The sequence below is a fragment of the Ovis canadensis genome, chromosome 17 (genome assembly GCF_042477335.2).
Source record: "Ovis canadensis isolate MfBH-ARS-UI-01 breed Bighorn chromosome 17, ARS-UI_OviCan_v2, whole genome shotgun sequence".
Classification (NCBI taxonomy): Eukaryota; Metazoa; Chordata; class Mammalia; order Artiodactyla; family Bovidae; genus Ovis; species Ovis canadensis.
In genome coordinates this window covers 80,500,455-80,520,302 of record NC_091261.1, presented here as the reverse complement: position 1 = coordinate 80,520,302, position 19,848 = coordinate 80,500,455, and the positions used below count along the sequence as shown (strand labels likewise).

Sequence of the window (19,848 nt, the reverse complement as noted above, 5' to 3'; positions counted from 1 at the left end):
CCCCACCTGAAACTATCATAATGTTGTTCATTAGGCTATACCCCATAATAAAATAAAAAGTTTAAAAGAAAACAGACTTCACCTTTCCAATTCAGGGGATGCAGGTTCAATCCCTGGTTGGGCAGCTAAGATCTCATGTGCCTCGTGGCCAAAAAAACCAAAACATAAAGCAGAAGCAATACCGTAACAGACGCAACCACACACACACACACAAATTCTTATTAAAAATAACTTAAAGACAGGAAAGCATCGATTAGTTGACTGGAAAAAATAAGATACAAAACTGTACGTATCATACTAATCATAATAATCGCAGTACTTATAGCATAATTAAAATCCTACTGAATTAAATACATTGAACAGGAGCCCCTTCTGGAGAACGCCAGTCCCTTGAGGGGAAGAGGACACAAAACGCCACTGTAAAAACAAGTCAGACAGAACAAACACTGTAGGCAGCCACCTGTGCGTAGGATCTAAAAACACAACAGACCAGCGAATCAAGAACAAAAGCAGCGGACTCGGCTGTGTGAGAGCAGACTAGTGGCTGCCAGCGGGGCGGGGCCTGTTATGGGAGTCTACGAAATTATGTGTGCGCAACTTCTGAAAACTGTAAAGCTCCAAAGAATGTAAAGAATCTTTCATTCAATAAAAAACAATAATAAAGTGAAAAAAACTGAATAAAATATTGAAAAAAACACATAGAGGAAATAACTTAAACGGGAGTCAAGGATGCTGTCCTGTCCTCCTCGATCTCTTCTTTCAGAATCTGCGGTGTAACTGTTACTACCCCCCGTTAGTACATGACCGCCCTGGCGGCCGTGGGCATGGCGAACCTCCCTCTGCCCCCGGTGCCCAGGACTCACGGTTCTGCAGCCTCTTCTCTCTGCGCAGCTTCAGGTACTCAAGCCAGGCCCTGAGGGCTCTCCTCTGCTGCCGGCGCTGAAGGTGTCTCACCGCGGAGACCATCTTCCTTCTCTCCCTCCAGACAAAGAGGAGCTGCTCCTGCCACCGTGACCAAGCCTGAAAACCAGAGAGAAGACAACCATTAAGGGCGGCAGGAGACCAGAGGGGAAATGCAGGTGAGGGGAAAGAGAAACCCACACGCTGGGAAGGGTGAACTCAGAAAACGAGGAAGTGGCGATTCCAAAGCAGGATCCTAAGTGATGGGGATGTGGGGTGAGAGGATCTTTGAGAAGGGCATTCTGGGACTTCCCTGGAGGTCCGGTGGTAAAGAATCCGCCTGCCAATGCGGGAGACACAGCTCGATCCCTGGCTGGGGAAGATTCCACACGGCTCAGGGCAACCAAGCCTGTGCGCCACCAGCACTGAAGCTGTGCTCTCGAGCCCGGGGGCCACAGGGGCTGAAGGCTGCGTGCTGCCACTCCAGAGGCCCACAGGCCTAGAGCCCAGGCTCTGCAGCAAGAGAGGCCACCGAACCGGGGAGTCCGTGCACTGCAACTGGGGAGGGGCCCTGCTCAGCGCAATTGGAGAAAGCCCTTATTTCCTGGATTAAGGGGAAAAAGAAGAGGAAGGACAAGCTGGGACAGTCCAAGGGGTGGTAAAATTAACTCAGATCTGGGACAGGTGAGGCTCTGTCTTTTCTTCCAAAGGGGGAGGAAGCCTATGGTCGAGGCCCTTTCTCAGCATGCGAGTCCCCAGGACATGGACCTACAGAAACCGAGGGTCTGCGGACGGATTCCCTTAAGATTATCCATCAACGGGCACCCCTGGGAAGGTCTTCACGCACACCCAGCAACTCGCCTGCCCTACTCTGAAGGTAACTTCATAGATGACTTGATACCTTCTTTTATGCCTTCATACCTCTGTAAACCTGTGACATCCCTTCTCCCTTCCTTCCTCTCATCTGAATACCATTTTTTCTATTTCGCCAAGAAAATAAAAGCAATCAAAAGACAATTTTCTCAAGCTTCCACACATCCCCCAGGGGCTCTTCCTTCTCTCCACACTCCCAACAAAGGTCACCCCCACCCTGCCCATCTTCTCTCACCTTCTCAAGTTTATCACTCTGGCAATTACCCCCATTCCCTTCCTGCGTCATCAGCTTTCACTCTCTGCTAGATTTTTAAAACCAGCATTCAAACATGCTGTTATTTCTCCCTTTGGGAATGTGACAGCCAAAAGCAATGGGTGACCTCTGACTGGGCCCTGGGTCTGACACTAAAAGAGCAACAGTATACAGCTGCAAGACAAACTGTAGTCTCGGCACTATCATATCAACACTACACTTCTTAGATGGATGTGGTTATATAAGAAAACATCCTTGTTTTAGGAGGTATGAGCTGAAGTATTCAGGGTGGGGGCTTCCCTGATAGCTCAGTTGCTAAAGAATTCACCTGCAACGCAAGAGACCCTGGTTCTATTCCTGGGTCAGGAAGATCCTCTGGAGAAGGGATAGGCTACCCACTCCAGTATTCTGGCCTACAGAATTCCATAAGCTATATAAATCCATGGGGTCACACAGAGTTGGACACGACTGAGTGACTTTCACTTTCACTCAGGGTTAAACTTGACGTCTGCAACTTTAAAGTGACTCAGAAAATACAAGAAATACACTGATACACTTGGGAAAGCAAATGTGGGAAGATCCTAAGGATGGGTTAACCCAGTGAAGAGAAGCCAGTATCCAGCTTTTCTGTGACTTGGTACTTGTCAAAATTAAAAAGTTGAGGGCAAAAGTTGCAGACTAGTGTGGCACTAGACTTCACTCTTGGTCCAGTAATTAAGAATCTGCCTGCCAATGCAGGGGACAAAGGTTTGATCCCTGGTCCAGGAAGCTACCACAAGCCTCGGGGCAACTAAGCCTGCTCCTGGGCCCGCATGCCTAGAGCTCATGCTCTGCAACAAGAGAAGCCACCACAGCGGGAAGCCCAAGCACTGCAACAAGAGAGTGCTCAGGCGCAGCAACAAAGACCTGTCCATAGACAGAGTTTTAAAAGATTATGGTCACACAAACACTTCGGGAAGAGAATAGCTCAGTCATCCCCAAACCAACCACCCATCGGCCACCCACCAACACCCAAGTGCTCTCCTTTCCTTTCCAAACTCTTCAGAAGGGCTGTCTACTTTCTCTCTTCTCCTCCCGCAACAAGCAGGGAGATCCTCTCCTCCTTGGGTTCACTGAGACTGCTCTTATCGAGGGCGTCGATGACCTCCACGTTGTTCAATCCAAAGGCCAAGCCGCAGTCCTTGGCGGCCAGAAGCGTCTGGCACAGCTCATCGTCCCCACCCGGCCCCCTTGCCTCCGCCTTCCCCTCTTCCACCACCGATGGCAGGCTCAGCGCCACTGGCTACACCCACTCCCTCTGTGCTTTCACCATCTCGTGGCTCCAAATGAAGCCTGTGTGCTGAGGACTCCCGAGTTACCTCTCTGGTGTGGACTCAACACTCCACACGTACCCAGCCAGCTCCTCCCCGACTGCCCCTCATGGTCACGTGAAAGGCCCATCAGGCTGAAGTTACGGAGCTCAGGATGCAGCCCCTCCCCATCCTCCTGCACACCCTGCCTCTCCCTCCCCTCCCCTTCCCTATCTCAGTGGACAGCCACTGGGAGCAGTGAAGCCTCTGGGAATCCTCTCAGACTTCTTCTCTGAAGGTTCACTCCTTATCTATCCAGTAGCAAACCCTGCTGGCAATTCCTTCAAAACATATCCAGAATCCAACACCATCTTGCTCTCATCTTGGCCCAGAATCTCGCCTGGAACTTTGTAATCGCTTCCTAACTGTCCTCCCTGCTTTTATTCTTGATTTTCCGTGATCTGTTCTTAGCACAGCAGCCAGTGGTCCTTTTTCACTAGTTATGACTGCTTTGTAAGTTCATCTCTCCATTGCGCTGCTTATTTTTAAATAATTATTTAAATAAATAAATAAATAATTATTTTGTATTTGGCTGCGCCAAGTCTTAGCTGTGGCACTCAGGATCTTCTATTAGTTTGGTGCAAAAGTGACTGTGGTTTTCCATTGTTGAACTTTGCCACTTGATACTGGAATACATTCTTAAATGTGATTATGCTATACATCAATTTAATGTGCGTTTCTTGCTTTATTTTTTCCCTAATGACCTATTACTTGCAGTTTATGTTTACTTTGGACTATGGAAATGCTGTTAGATAAAAACAAATTCAAGCAGTTTTCTTATTCAAGTTCAAAATGGGTAGCAACGCAGTGGAGACAGCTCGCCACATCAACAACGCATTTGGGTCAGAAGCTTCTAAGGGACGTACAGAGCAGTGGCGGTTTAAGAAGCTCTGCAAAGGAGACAAGGGCCTTGAAGATGAGGAGCACAGCGGCTGGCCATTGGAAGTTGGCAACAACCAGGTGAGAGGATCCAGAGAAGGCCATGGCGGCCCACTCCAGGACTCTTGCCTGGAGAATCCCAGGGATGGCGGAGCCTGGCAGGCTCTCGTCTATGGGGTTGCACAGAGTCGGATACGACGGAAGCGACTTAGCAGCAGCAGTTGAGAGGATCATCAAAGCTGATCTCTTACAACTATATGAGAAGTTGGCAAAGAACTTAACATCAACCATTCTAAATCAGTTATTTGCCATTTGAAGCAAACTGGAAAGGTGAAAAAGCTCGATTAAGTGGGTGCCTCACGAGCTGACTGAAAATCAAAAAACTCATCATTTTGAAGTGCTGTCTTCTCTTATTCCACACAACAACAATGAACCACTTCTCAATGGGACTGAAACGTGCGACAAAAAATGGATTTTATATGACAAGTGCTGATGACCAGCCCAGTGGCTGGACGGAGCAGCAGCTCCACAGACTTCCCAAGGACAAACCTGCGTCAGATACGGGGTCACGGTCACTGGTTGGTGGTCTGCTGCCCATCAGATCCACTAAAGCTTTCTGAATCCCAGTGAAACCATCACATCTGAGAAATATGCTCAGGAAATCAAGACGCACCAAAAACCGCAACGCGTGCAGCCGGCACTGGTCAACAGAAAGGGTCCAGTTCTTCCCAGCAACAACACCTGACTGCACGTCACACGATTAAGGCTTCAAAAGTTGAACAAACCAGGTCCTAAGTTCTGCCTCATCCTCCAGATTCACCTGACCTCTTGCCAATCAACTACCACTTCTTCAAGCATCTCAACCTTTTGCAGGGAAAATGCTTCCATAACCAGGAGGACACAGAAAATGCTTTCCAAGAGTTTATCAAATCCTGAAGCATGGCTTTTTATGTCATAGGAATAAACAAACTCATTTCTTGTTGGCAAAAATGTGTTGACTGTAATGGTTAATTAATAAAGATGTATATGAGCCCAGGTATCCTGATTTAAAATTCAGGATCCAAAACCACCATTACTGCTGCACCAACCTTAAAATCTTTATCGCAGCATGCAGGATCTAGTTCCCTGACCAGGTATCAAGTCCCTGCATTGGGAGCTTGGAGTCTTAGCCACTGGACCACCAGAGAAGAACCTAAATCTCCCCATTTTTATGACAATTTCCCTCTCTCTCTTTTTCTCTCCGTGCTACTAACCTGTTAAGGAGAAACCAGGTTACGTACCCTGTAAACTGTTTCATGTCTTAGATTTGGCCAACTGTCTCCTCCTGGTGTCTTTAAATTGTCCCTCCAATTCCTGTGTTTCCCACAAACTGATAGTAAGATTCATGTTAGGCTTGGCTGGAGTCATGTTCAAATTTTAATCAGGGACATGTTTCAAGTGCTGCGGATTCCTTCCTGTTATGTCACAGCATGGAAGGCTGCCATAGCTTTAGCGACTGTTTGGTGCCAAGACTGTGCAGTGTCTTCAGATGGCATCAGTCTGACCCCTCCCTCATATTTCTCTATTATCTTTCCACTGGGTGACTACTGCCCAGATCCATTTTCTCACTGGGAGGAAAAACAGCAATATTCTAATTCTAATACTCCTGTATTTGTTTTATTAACTGGAATTCTTTTTTTTTTTTTTAAGCCTTATTCTCTCATTAACCCTCTCATTTCTCAGAGATTAGTCTATACAGGAAAGGCAGGATAAACGCTTGACTTTGGTCTTCATTAATTTCCAAAGAATAGAATTAAGGCTCTAACAACCCAAAATTGTGACCAATCAGCTCTTTTTTTCCCTCTAATGAATGCATGAATTTTTATATACTTTGTATGTTTTTGATCCACTATAGTCATTATGCTTTTTGATGCTCAAATTGTTGTCTTAAGCCTGCAGGAGGCCTGCGGACACACGCCCATCAAGCTCTTTGTCTCTTCACAGTCCTGCACACCATCTCCTAGGACTTCGGCTTCTGATGTCTAGTTCCTGCTCTATTTCTGGAGTCAGTCATTTCCCAAAACAACGCCTCAGTTCCTTTTAGTGGCAAATAAAAGGAAATAAGAGACCACAGCTCAGGCACTGGCGATGCGAACTGCTGTAGTACTGCCACTGCCTCTAAGTCTTTTCAATCAATAGTTAGAATTTCACTAATTCTGGTAAAAAAAAAAAAAATCATGGGTCCATACTGATACTGGTATTTCTAATTTCAGATTACAGGGCTTTTGTTTCTTTGATTTTATACCTGTAACCTTTCCTTTTATACTGAAAATGTGCTTCTTAATGACACTGCCATGGTTATTTGCTTTAGCTTACAAAGTAGCCTTAATAGTTCAATGCAACAATCCAAACCTGCTACTAACAATAAGACCACTGAAAGCAATTTTAGAGTTCTTAGCTCTCTGTGTCCTTAGAATACTCCCAGCTAGGAATGAAGAGTCAAAGTATCATATTTTAATTCTTTTCTCTTTGTAGTCCTTGCTACAAACTTGATATATTTGTTTGTGCTCTAAAATCCTAGGGCCTGGTTCTTTTACTTCTTGATTTACTTTTCTTTTGTAATTATATAAAATACTTACATGGTTGCAAACTTAAAACTGTGTAACAAAGCAAATTCATTGACATTTTGTTCCTATATGTTCCCTCCCTTCCCTCATAGGTAACAACTCTTCCGGTTTTGGTTTATACTTCTATTATTTCTTCTTGAAAATATAAGAAAACACACACTCTCTCTTCCCTTTCTCCCCCAAAAGGCAGCACTCAATGAACCAGAGGGAGCCTGTTAAGAGGGAAGTGTGATCATATCTCTTCTCTACACCAAGCCAGGAGCTTGCCCCTCCCCCTGGAAAAAGAGCCTGCAAAGCCTTTGCAGGCACAGCCTTACTCGGTCTGCCTTGTTACACCTAACCTTTCCTACTCTCCCTCTCACACTTATCAATATATCATGAGCTACATCAAGTTCACAGGTGGGAAGACTATCTCAAACAACTTTCTCCAATCTAGTATGAAAAGTCAGTGTATTGTGATAAAAATCCAAGTAGGCTTTGTTGTGGAACTTGATGAGTTGATACTAAAATTAAACAGTAAGGAAGAACTGCCATGGCAATTTTGAAAAAGAACAAGAGTAAAGAAGATCTCTTTCCACATACGAAGACTTAAGAGCTATACGGCAAGATCAGTAGTGGTAATAAACAGTTAGCATTTACTGAGGATTCCATATTCCAAGCATCATTCTAACCGTATTACATGCCTCATCACACTTAATCCTCAACAGCCCTGTGAGATCGTACCATTATTATTTGCATGCATGATCGCTCGTTCAGTAATGTCCAACTCTTTTCGACCCCATGGACTGTAGCCCGCCAGGCTCCTCTGTCCATGGGATTCTCCAGGCAAGGATACTGGAGTGGGTTGCCAATTCCTCTCCAGGGGATCTTCCTGACACAGGGTTTGAACCTATATCTCCTGCACTGGCAGGCAGATTCTTTATCACCGGGCTGGGAAGCCAACACTATTATTTACTTATAAATAAGTAATGTAAGGTACAAGGAGATTAGATAACTCATTTTAAAAGGGCAGGAAGCTAACAGGTGACGGCAGCAGAATTTCCACCCAGGTATTCTGACGAGAGAACCTTTGTTCTTTCTTACCTGCTTCGTTAGATCATAATTAAAATAGTGTGATACTGGCTTAGAGATAGACAGCTACACCAATGGACCAGAGAGCCCAGAACAGACCCTTGAACAAATGGGACCTTGCCCCAAATGTAAGTGGACTAATGATCAGTATAAAAAAGATAAATGATGAACTACTCAGTAAAGAGTGTTGCGGAAATTAATTACCCATAAGGAACATGACAAACTAAGATCCTGTCTCACAGTAACTTATAAAAATGTAAGTTAGGCTACAGTGAAATTCACAGCACTTGTGTGGGGGTCTTCCCTAGTGGGTCCGTGGTAAAGAATCCACCTGCAGGAGACGCAGGTTTGATCCCGGATCCAGGAGGATCCCTGTGCCACGGAGCAACTAAGCCCGTGCACCGTGACTGCCGAGCCTGTGCTCTCGAGCCCGGGGCCACAACCGCTGCAGGCCATGCTCCCGAGAGCCCATGCTCTGTAGCAGCAGAAGCCACAATGAGAAGCCCTCGCACCACAACTGGAAAAGAGCCCACTCAGCCACAAACCCGCATCACAGTAAAATACATACATAATTTAAGAAAACACTTGTATGAAAAAAAAGGCACCATAAATAAAGCGAATAAATAAAAAAGTAAACAAGCTATAAAACCTAAAAGTTAGTGTACCTAATAGTTCAAAAGATTAGTAAGCAGAATCTACGACCATGTGCACGGAGCAGAAAAAGCTAAATAACCCAACAGAAAAAAGGAGTGAGGGACGGTAACAAGCTCAAAACCAGAAACCCAATGACAATCAGGCATCAGAAAAGATACTGGGGTTCGCTAGGAATCCGTGAAACGCAAACTAAAGCAACAATGAAGAACCACCTCACACATATCACATTGGTGAAAATGACCCAGTCTGGCAATGCAAAGTGCTGATGAGTCCCAAAGAAACCAGAACAACAATTTTAGCATGTAAACTGGCACAGCGGTGAAGAGCAAATGGGTGATGTTGGATAAGGATGACGAGATGATACCCAAAGACCCAACAGCTTCACTCCCAAGAACGAGAAACCCTCAGACTCTCATATAGGGATGTGTGTTTAAGAATGCTCTCCAAGGCGGCTTCCCTGGTGGCTCAATGGTAAAGAATCTGCCTGCTAATGCAGGAGATACAGGTTCGACCCTTGGTCCAGGAAGATCCCACATGCCACATAGCAACTAAACCCGCAAGCTACAACTACTGAGCCCATACACTGCGATTATTGAAGCCCACGCACCCTGGAGCCTGTGGTCCGCAGCAAGAGAAACCATCGCAATCAGAAGCACACGCATGGAGACTCTCAGAGAGAGCAGCCCCAGCTCACAGCTAGAGAAGCCTGCGGCAGCAACAAAGACCCAGCTCAACCAAAAGTAAGCTAATTTAAAAAAGAATGCTTTCTGCAACCCTTTGTAATCTTAAAAAAAAAAACAGGTAATCAGGAAGAAATAACAGTTTAGCAGCAGTGAGCAGATAAACTGAGTCTTACTCAGCAAAATGGCTGAATGTATGCGGTTAACAGATCTCTGCATCAACATGAATAAACCTCAAAAATACACTGCAGCATTAAAAAAAAAAGCAGCAAGCTGCAAAGTATGATGCCATTCATAAATTTCCTAACAACACAAAGCCAGAACATTTATTCTCTATGTACATGTATACATACACTTTTACAAGTGAAAAAGAATATAAGAGAATAAGGATTTCAACATCAGGGTGGAGTTATCTCTAAGAAGGAAAGGTGGCAGAAGGAAGGATGGATAGGGCTTGAAATGTGAATTTAACTACATTAAATTACATCAAATTCTGGGGCAAGGATGGAAAAATGCTAACAGCTTTTAATTTTATATGTTGGAGATGTGGATATCTGTTAAAGTTTTTTTTTAATTCTTCTGTTGTGGGCCATTTTTACAGTCTTCTCTGACTTAGTATAATATTGCTTTCGTTTTATGTTTTGGATTTTTGACTGTGAGGCCTGAGGGATCTTATCTCCTGGACCAGGGATTGGACCTGCACTGAAAAGTGAAATCTTAACCATTAGACCGCCAGGGAAGATTCTTGTTAATATTTTTAACAAGTGTTTCATATTTAATGTTTTTATGCTTAAACTACATTTTTTATAATTTCATATGTCATGATGTCTGTCCTGACTAGTTCAGGGATGTGAGGATTGAGAGGAATGACTTAAGGTTCCTGGCAAATCATACAGTACTTACCAGACACAAGGATTTTATTTATAATCTGCAGCATAAAATTTGTCTTAAGAGTCTCACAAAGCTTTTGGTCCATATCAGCGCTTTCTTATTGCTCATGTTTTTCACTGGATTTGATTCTGAATGACTTTTGTCTTATAAGTTAAATCCAACAGGAATTCTAAACGCGTGCTGAGCCACAGCGGCAGCAGCAGGGCGAGTCTGCAGGCTCTCAAAGTGCTGGCTGAGAGGGACACGCACCCACACAGCCCGAGCCCCGCAGTGGCGGAAAACCAGCCTCCTTCCGTTCCTGCGCTTCAGCTTTCTCACCTGGATCCCTCTCCCTCCCGAGAGCACCAGTCCACAGGGATAAGGCAGTAGGATGGTCAAGGGACGACTCTGCACTTTTCAGGCTGCTTGGGTTCAAATGCTGCCCCTGACCTTTGCCAGCTGCACGACAAAGGTCAGGGCCAGGTATCGGAGTTATTTAACCTGTAATAATCAGTTCAGTCGCTCAGTCGTGTCCGACTCTTTGCGACCCCATGGGCTGCAGCACCCCAGCCTTCCCTGTCCATCACCAACTCCTAGAGTTTGCTCAAACCCATGTCCATTGAGTTGGTGATGCCATCCCACCATCTCATCCTCTGTCGTCCCCTTCTCCTCCTGCCCTCAATCTTTTCCAGCATCAAGGTCTTTACCAAGGAGTCAGTTCTTCACATCAGGTGGCAAAGTATTGGAGCTTCAGCACCAGTTCTTCAATGAATATTCAGGACTGATTTCCTTTAGGACCGGCTTGATCTCCTTGCAGTCCAAGGGACTCTCAAGAGTCTTCTCTAACACCACAGTTCAAAAGCATCAATTCTTCGGCACTCAGCTTTCTTTGTAGTCCAACTCTCACATGCATACATGACTACTGGAAAAACCATAGCTTTGACTAGATGGACCTCTGTTAGCAAAGTAATAATAATATGGGCTTTTAAAAATAATTTTGAAAATTGCGATAACACATGTAAGGGCCTTAGTCCAGCATCTTGGAGAAGGAAATGGCAACCCACTCCAGTGTTCTTGCCTGGAGAATCCCAGGGACGGGGGAGCCTGGTGGGCTGCTGTCTCTGGGATTGCATAGAGTCAGACATGACTGAAGCGACTTAGCAGCAGCAGCAGGACAGTAAGACCACAAAAACACCATTACTGCTCCTACTGTTCTTGTTACCACATTATCACTGGTAACAACTAGGTCTACTTCCCTCCTATTGCTTCAGAAGTGAAGTGAAGTGAAGTGAAGTCGCTCAGTCGTGTCCAACTCTTTGTGACCCAATGGACTGTAGCCTGCCAGGCTCCTCTGTCCATTGCTTCAGAAGACCTTGTGAATTCAGAGGTCAACAAATTTTTCTCTTAAAGGGTGAGATAATAACTATTTTAGGCTTTGCAGACCATGTGGTCTCTGTTGCAACAACCCAATTCTGTCGTTGTAGCCTGACAGCAGCTTAGACAATACATAAATGGACAGGTGTAACTGCACCCCAGTTAAAACTTTATAACAGGCAGCTGGCCAAACCTGATCCATGGCCAAGTGGGCTGACCCATGACCCATACTGTTTGCACACGATCTCCACATATTGCATATACTTGCAGAGATGATGCAAAATGTTGTCTAACAGAAAGTTACTGGGGCGGGGCATGCTTCCCTGGTGGTCCCATGGTAGAGAATCCTGCCAAGGCCGGGGACCCAGGTTTGCTCCGTGGTCTGGGAAGACTCCACATGCCGCAGGGAGACTAAGCTTGTGCACCACAAACACTGAAGCCCCCACGCTCTAGAGCTGTGCTCTGCAACAACAGAAGCCGCCACACCGAAACTAGAGAGTAGCCCTCGCACACCACAACTAGAGAAAGCCCACGCAGAGCAACGAAGACCCGGGGCAGCCCAAAACAAATTAACGACGAAAAAATCACATCTCGTGTATTCCTTCCCTCAGTCTCTCCATTGAAGAGTCCAGCCTTCCACACTGCTTGTGCCTCCCACCCCCTCCCGCCCCTGGAGCTACACAAAGGGCCCAGCAGAGGCCGCAGCCCGACGCCAGAAGTCGGGCGCGTCTTCTGTGCGTGGGGGCCTGACGACACGCACAGAGGACCCCAAAGCCTGAGCCTGCGGACTCACCTGCAGCTGGAGGCTCTGGGCCCAGTGCTTCACGGCTGTGGCCTGGAGGGCTCGGCCTAGGCGGACCCGGCCCAGTCGCTGTCTCCACGCACTCCACCACACCCTGCCAGAGAGCAAATCAAAGACAGGACCAGTCAGAGCATGGTCAGCAGAAGAGCAGGGCAGGGAGGGCTGGGCCTCAGACCCCCGGCTCAGGTCCCTCTCCCTAAGGCCAACACCATTAGATCTGCTGCCAGAAAGAGCAATCAAGGAACGGTTCTAGCACTGCCAGCTACGGGTTGGAAACTGATGGTCCCTAAGGTCAGACCCCCTGGGGGAGGGCACGGCAAACCACTCCAGCATTCTTGCCTGGAGAATCCCACGGACAGAGGAGCCTGGGGGGCTACAGCCTGTGGAGTCTCACAGAGTCAGACACAACCAAGGTGACTTAGCACACAGGGTCAGACCCGGCCTGAGACACTTCAGATGCGCTCTGTTTGGCCAATGTGGGTTAAAAAAAAAAAAACCAAATCGCTGCCAACTACTTCAGGAGATTCCACAGGATAAACTGCAAAACTACTAGTATTTATTTATAGCCACTCCATGCAGCACTTGGGATCTTAGTTCCCTGACCAGGGATTGAACCCACACCCCTAAGCAGTGGAAGAGCAGAGTTTTAACCACTGGACACCCAGGGAAGTCACCCAATAATGGCTTTTAGACTTCCAGTCTTGATGGATCCCTTCCCTTCCTCCTGTCCTTGCCAGGTTTCATTCTAGCCTTGGGTTCCTTCCTACTTATTCTCTGATTTGTTCAGAAGAGCAGTAATGTGGAAAAGAGCGCTTGCAACTTCTGTTTTTACCCTGGTCATTCTAACTCACCACTATCTCCTTCCTCCTAACTTAAGCCATGCTTAGTTGTATCTCTTCAAAATCTCAGCCTATCTGGCATTACTACTTATTTTTTAAGCACTTGGAGGAATTACAAATTCCCTGAATGCAAATTGTAATGTAAATATAATCTCCCTGAATGGAAATGATAAATTCCCTGAGTCCCTCAGGACTCAATCAGAAACATTTTAAGCCCGTAACAGACACTGAATAAATAAAATTATGTAGAAATATCCCCCACAGACTCTAGAGAAACTACATCCTTACTAAGCATTTACAAATATCTGCTGAATAAAGTTTAAATAACAAACATTCTAAATAACTTCTTTATGTCCACTGATGGTCTGTACACTAGCCTAAATACTTCACAAGTACTACCTTATGTATTTCCCATGACAACCTGAAAAAGACAGCTCACGGTGTGAGGAAAGTGAGGCCTGGAGAAGTGAAAAGACCCAGTACTTGTGAGAAGAAGTCTAGCTGCAAGGCTTCTGCTCTTACCCACACTACACAGAGGGCCCCGCTCTCCTGGCCGGGAGCTGAGCTTTCAGTGCGCTGCCGTCTGGGACACCAGAGAACCGCTGGGAACAGTGCACAGAGGCATCAGTACCATTATAAAGCAGCTCACTGCTACACACTTCTGGCTTTCAAAGTGGACTGACTCAGGCGGTCTCTCCAATGGAGGACGGTGCTGCTGAGATGCAGTGCAGGGCAGCAGTAAAAAGTGTCAGCTGTGGCATCAAGAAAGATGGATGGGTGAACCCCAGTTTTGCTAATTATGACTCACAGTAGAAAGCTTGAGTAACTTGCCTGAGCTCATGTATCTTAATCTGTGCAATATCAGTATTTATCTTACAGTTTATGGTAAAAAGTAAGTGGGACACTTTTCATTAAAAAATTAACATACTCAGAAACTTAACACAAGGCTTAACAGTAAATACTCAATTAGTGTTACTTATGATTTTGTGAAAACCTGATCTTAATGCTGAACAACGTACCAATAAATATTTACTACATATCAATTAGATTCAAAATGTCGTTTTAAGGTGGGTTTTTATGCTGGCTTTCCAGCAGCATAAAGCAATGAGGAGGTAAAAACGAATGCTGCTGATCTGCAGGGCCACGCAGCACACTCACCACAGAATACTCCGCTGCCTGAACTCCAGGGCAGTGGTCTGCATCTGAAGTTTAGTCCTACGGAAAACCACGTAGATCAACCAGGACTTCCAGGCCTGTCGCATCTTTTGCTTTGCATCTAGATGCACCAAAAAGAGTTCCAAGAAGGGGTTAGGAGAGATGCATTACTCTGGCTTAAGACGAAAAAAGCTCAGAGGCTCTCAGACAGGTCCCTCCGCTGAGTATCTAAATTCCTCCAGTCTTGCAGTGCCCTCTGCTGGAAAAGTTATGAAGCTCCACAAAGTTAATAAAGATGCAAGATGCAAGGAACAGTTATGCAAGTGATGACATTTACAAAACATTTAAAGGAAAACCAATGCGCTGCGCTGTTCAGATATCTCTAAAAGTCCTTATTTTTTGTAGAGTTATATATTCTTCAATATCTACACATGAAATAACAAAGGAAGCAGGGAAGTGAATGGGGATATGGACGTAACAAGACTAGTGAGCTGATAATTGGAAGCTGGGTGATGGGTACACAGAAGTTCATTATTCTATCTTTCCATTTTGTAGATTTTTAAAATTTCCATTAATATAAGGTTAATGGAGTAGGAAATGGCACCCCACTCCAGTATTCTTGCCTAGAGTATCCCAGAGGATAGAGGAGCCTGGTGGGCTACAGTCCATGGGGTCGCAAAGAGTCAGACACAACTGAAGCTACTTAGCAATATAAGGTTAAAAAGGAAGTCATAATATAAAATTTGCTGTTTGAAACAATATTTGTAAAGAAGAACAGGCAAGATGAAAAGGAAAGGATACTATCTGTATTTATTTGTGAGACAAAATAAAAAGGGACAGTAATGATCCCAGAGCAAAGAGAATTTACTACATACAGGAGGTACAAAGGACAGGCCTCCCTCTATAGTAAATTCCATTTTCACTGTGAGAGTCTTTACTGGAGAAGTTTGGTTTTTTTTAGAACACAAAGGAGAAAATAAAAATATGTAAAACATTTTCAGCACATTCTCTAAAATGTGGACAAGAAGGACTACAGCTCTACTTTGTATTTCATAGTTGTTGACAAATCACATCAAAAGATGAAAAAGAATTTCATATGTAGCTTCCTTGGGCTTCCCTGGTGGCTCAGAAGATAAAGAATCTGCCTGCAAAGCAGAAGACCTGGGTTCGATCCCTGGGTCAGGAAGATCCCCTGGAGATGGGAATGGCAAACCACTCCAGCATTCTTGCCTGGATAATTCCATGGACCAGGTGAGCCTGGTGGGCAACAGGTCCATGGTGTTGCAAAGAGGCGGACACAACTGAGCGACTTTCACTTCATAGTTTTCTGAGGGCCCACCCCAGCCTTCCGGAATCAGCACATCTCAGGCAAGAAGGACTAGCATGGCACTGTGGTTTTAGAGTACAGGCTGCTAAGACAGACAAGCGGGGCCGGAGTCCTGTCCTTGTCACTTGGCTAAGTAACCCCACACAAGTTTCTCACCTGCAAACTGGCGCCTCCTTTAGAGGTACATTTGCAAACAGGGAGGCCTGGTGTGCCGTGGTTCATGGGGTCGCAAAGAGTCGGACACGACTGAGCGACTGAACTGAAATGAGATTATCTATGAAAAGGAGAAAACAAATCAAAGGAGATGAAAGAAGAGGGCCTTATATAACATTTACTGTTAGGGAGTGACAAAGAAGAATGCAAGTGACAGTTCAGGGAGACGCGCTGTAAGAGAAGACAGCTGAAGGCTGCGGGCATGGGGAAGCCATTCCCAAGTGAGGTTTCTCTCTTAGCTATAGGAAGAGCAGGTCTACACAGGGTGCAGTGGACAAGGCGTCCAAGGGACCTGCTGAGTTTGAGGGGCCTACAGGGTGTTCACGGTTATGAGAAATAGCAGGAGGTTACATTATCATTCAATATGCCTTTTCCCCTTAGATTTACCCATACGGGTTTCTGAGTTCAACTCACAGAGGAACTAGATAACAACCAGAGCTGAACTGGCACAAGATCACTAAGGGCCAACCTGGACCGAGAAGGCCAGAAGCCAGCAGTGTGACCTGACACACGGTGGCAAGACAGACAGCAGCCCCAAGTGCTGTGGGAGAAACACGGCCAGCACGCTGCACCAGCAGGGTGGGACCCTGCTGATCTGTTCACACAAATCATGCTCACCTGAGTCGTAGGTGCCCAAACCATGCCGCATGGAGACAAACCATGGGGATATGATCACAGGAGCTCCTGCTGAGAAATCACACATCCGGGCACAGGAAGGGGAGTCAAACAACTCTCCCCTTTGACTCAGTGATTCTCTCCCAAAGACAATGTACTTGTCCTTCACAGAAAACTTTCCTTCTGAAAGTAACTCTGGGCTCTCAGTAAACTAGCAAAAGGGAGGGATCTTACTCAACTTGATATCAAGTATCTACAAGAAGCCTATACCATACTCAATGGTGAGGAACTCAAAAGCGTTTCTGCTAACCAAGTGTACTGCAAGGATGACTCCTCTCACCACCTCTATTCAGCACCTCAAGTTCCTGACCCAGGGACTGAACCCAGACCATGGCAGACAAAACGCCAAATCCTAACCATGAGACCACCAGGGAACTCCCACTACGACCATTACTAAGTCGCTTCAGTCGTGTCCAACTCTGTGCGACCCCATAGATGGCAGCCCACCAGGCTCCCCCGTCCCTGGGATTCTCCAGGCAAGAACACTGGCATGGGTTGCCATTTCCTTCTCCAATGTGTGAAAGTGAAAAGTGAAAGTGAAGTCACTCAGTCGTTTCCAACCCTCAGCGACCCCATGGACTGCAGCCTTCCAGGCTCCTCAGTCCATGGGATTTTCCAGGCAAGAGTACTGGAGTGGGGTGCCATTGCCTTCTCCAGGGAACTCCCAATAAAGTCTTAATAAAGGGGCGGGGGGAAGCAAAAACAAGTAAATGGAGGCATTTTCTTTAGTATGTACTTTCTCTTCTCACCATGATTCTCGGCTCTCAGGTACTTGCTCCTCATCTCCCGTTGCTGATACACGTAGGTCTTCCAGGTCTGGAACATCAGCCTGTACAAGTAATATCTGAGGAGCCACAAAAGCAAGCGGTGTTTCTTTAAAACAAAACAACTCTTAATCTGACATACCCAGTCCGTTCTGCACACAGGAAAAATTAACAGAACACTTCTGACACAGAAAAGCCAATCCATCTCCTAAGCTGGGCTGCCTTGGTGGCTCAGCGGTAAAGAACCCGCCTGCCAAGCAGGAGACAAGGGTTCAATCCCTGGGTTGGGACGATCCCCTAGAGAAGGAAATGTCAACCCACTCCAGCATTCTTGCCTGGAAAATGCCTTGGACACAGGAGCCTGGAGCGCTACAGTCCATGGGGTCATAAAGAATGACTAAATAGCAACATATCCTAAGCTAAAGCTGCATTTCCTACAGTCACGGTGAACTTTGTCCTCCTTGACGGAGAGTTGTTCTCCGCACCTTATGCTATCACTAAGGGGAAAAAGGCATGAACTACCTGAGCGTGACTTCATCTTCAGCATCCACAGAGCTGCAGCATTTGGAACGACAGTCATTTCTTACTCACCCACGCCACGGAAAATACCAGCTCTGCTTTGCACTAGAACATGGTCAGTGTCCTCCTTTGTCTCTTCCTCCTCAGTACATACGTTATCCACAGGACTGTCAGTCCCTCCATCTCTTCACTATCCCATTTCCTAAGACTTGGTTTCATACTCTGCCAGCTTATTAGAACAATTCAACATTGTCTATGTGAAAGCGAAAGTGAAAACCGCTCAGTCACGTCTGACTCTTTGTGACCCCATGGACTATATGGAATTCTCCTAGCCAGAATACTGGAGTGAGTAGCCTTTCCCTTCTCCAGGGAAACCCAGCTCTCCCGCATTGCAGGCAGATTCTTTAGCAGCTGAGCTACAAGGAAGCCCAAGAATACTGGAGTGGGTGGTCTATCCCTTCTCCAGCGGATCCTCCCGACCCAGGAATCAAACTGGGGTCTCCTACAATGCAGGCAGATTCTTCACCAACTGAGCCACCAGGGAAGCCCCTAATTAAAACACTGTCTATACTTTATCTGCGATATCCATAAATCAGAAACCCTACCCCAGAGAGCCTCAAGACGTGATTACGAGTGAATACCATTTGGAAAAGATACAATGTGTGAGACATATTAAGTTTTTACTTGTAAAAAAGGTATAGAAAATATGTATGTGATAGAATCCCCCTTTTTACTTTTTTCACTTATCCCTGGGAATACAAATGTCACAGATTAAGAGTTTCTTCTATCACTAAAAAATAAATAATTTTTTAAAGTTTGTTTTCTTTCTTTTCTATTTTCTTTTTTAATTTAAACTTTTTTTTTATTTGGCTGTGTTGTGCAGCATGGAGGATCTTAGTTCCCTGACCAGGGACCAAACCCATGACCCCTGAAATTGGGAATATGGAGTCTTAACCACTGGACTGTCAGAGAAGTCCCTCTTTTCTGTTTTCTTAAGGTTCTATATTGGGCATATACTTCCTCCCAAGCAATATAAATTAAAGCAACTCTACTGGTTTAGAAAACAGGATTGGAAATTATACAGCAGCGGGAGCTGGTGAGGAAACGTCTATTCTAATCATTAGCATCATCGGTACATAATGGTTACCTGAATTAGAGGGTTACCTCTGTGTGTGATCGGTACATAATGGTTACCTGAATTAGAGGGTTACCTCTGGGTGTGTAAGTTCATGTGCATACAGTACTGTGTCCTTGGGTTTAAGTTAGGACTCTGATCTTGCTCACTCTAAAAAGAATTTGAAGAAAAACAGAAAATACAAAACTCTTCTCCTTACAAGGATGGTCCAACAACCACAAATTCAATCGACATGACACACCACATTACTAGAATGAAAAAAGAAAACCGTAAGACCAGCAGTGTCTCAACAGGATAAATGCCACGTATCATGAGCCCACATCTAGCACCACACTCGATGGAGAAGGCTGAAAGCTTTTCCTCTGAGATCAGGAACAAGACAAGCGTGCCCACCCTCACCACTCCTACTCAACATAGTGCTGGAAGTCCCAGCCAGAGCAACTGGGCAAGAAAAAGAAATAAAAGGCATTAGAATTGGAAAGAAAGAAGTAAAACTGTCTCTATTTGCAGATGACATGATTTTACATACGGAAACTCCTAAAGATTCAACCAAAAAACTTTTAGATCTAATCAATGAACTCAGTAAAGCCATAGGATATAAAATTAATGTAAAATATAAGTAGCATTTCTCTACAGTAACAACAAATTATCTGAAAAAGAAAGAAGTAAATTAATCCCATTTACAATAGCATCAAAAATAACAAAACATTTAAGAATAAACTTAACCAAAGAAGTGAAAGGTCTCTACTCTGAAAACTATAAGACACTAATGAAAGAAATCAAAGAAGATACAGATAAACAGAAAGGTGGTCCATGTTCATAAACTGGGAAAATATTGTTAAAATGTCAATACTACGAAAAATCATCTATAGATTCAATGCAACCCCGACCAAGATTCCAATCTCATTTT

The 19,848-nt window shown here is 45.2% G+C and overlaps 1 protein-coding gene across 15 annotated transcripts in view; it reads right to left on the bottom strand.

The window, feature by feature from the left end:
• SFI1 (SFI1 centrin binding protein) overlaps nt 1-19,848 on the bottom strand; it is an 86,251-nt gene that overhangs the window by 32,085 nt on the left and 34,318 nt on the right. For 9 of the 15 annotated variants that reach the window (XM_069557122.1, XM_069557119.1, XM_069557118.1 and 6 more), the window contains 4 exons: nt 17,270-17,364; nt 14,309-14,426; nt 12,303-12,405; nt 864-1,020 (listed from right to left, as the gene is read on the bottom strand). In XM_069557122.1, the coding sequence (XP_069413223.1) occupies nt 864-1,020; nt 12,303-12,405; nt 14,309-14,426; nt 17,270-17,364 (473 nt within the window). Of the gene's footprint in view, nt 1-863; nt 1,021-12,302; nt 12,406-13,672; nt 13,903-14,308; nt 14,427-15,788; nt 15,907-16,463; nt 16,533-17,269; nt 17,365-19,848 lie in introns of those variants that run through there. The other 6 variants (XM_069557127.1, XM_069557128.1, XM_069557129.1 and 3 more) reach the window with 5 other exon arrangements.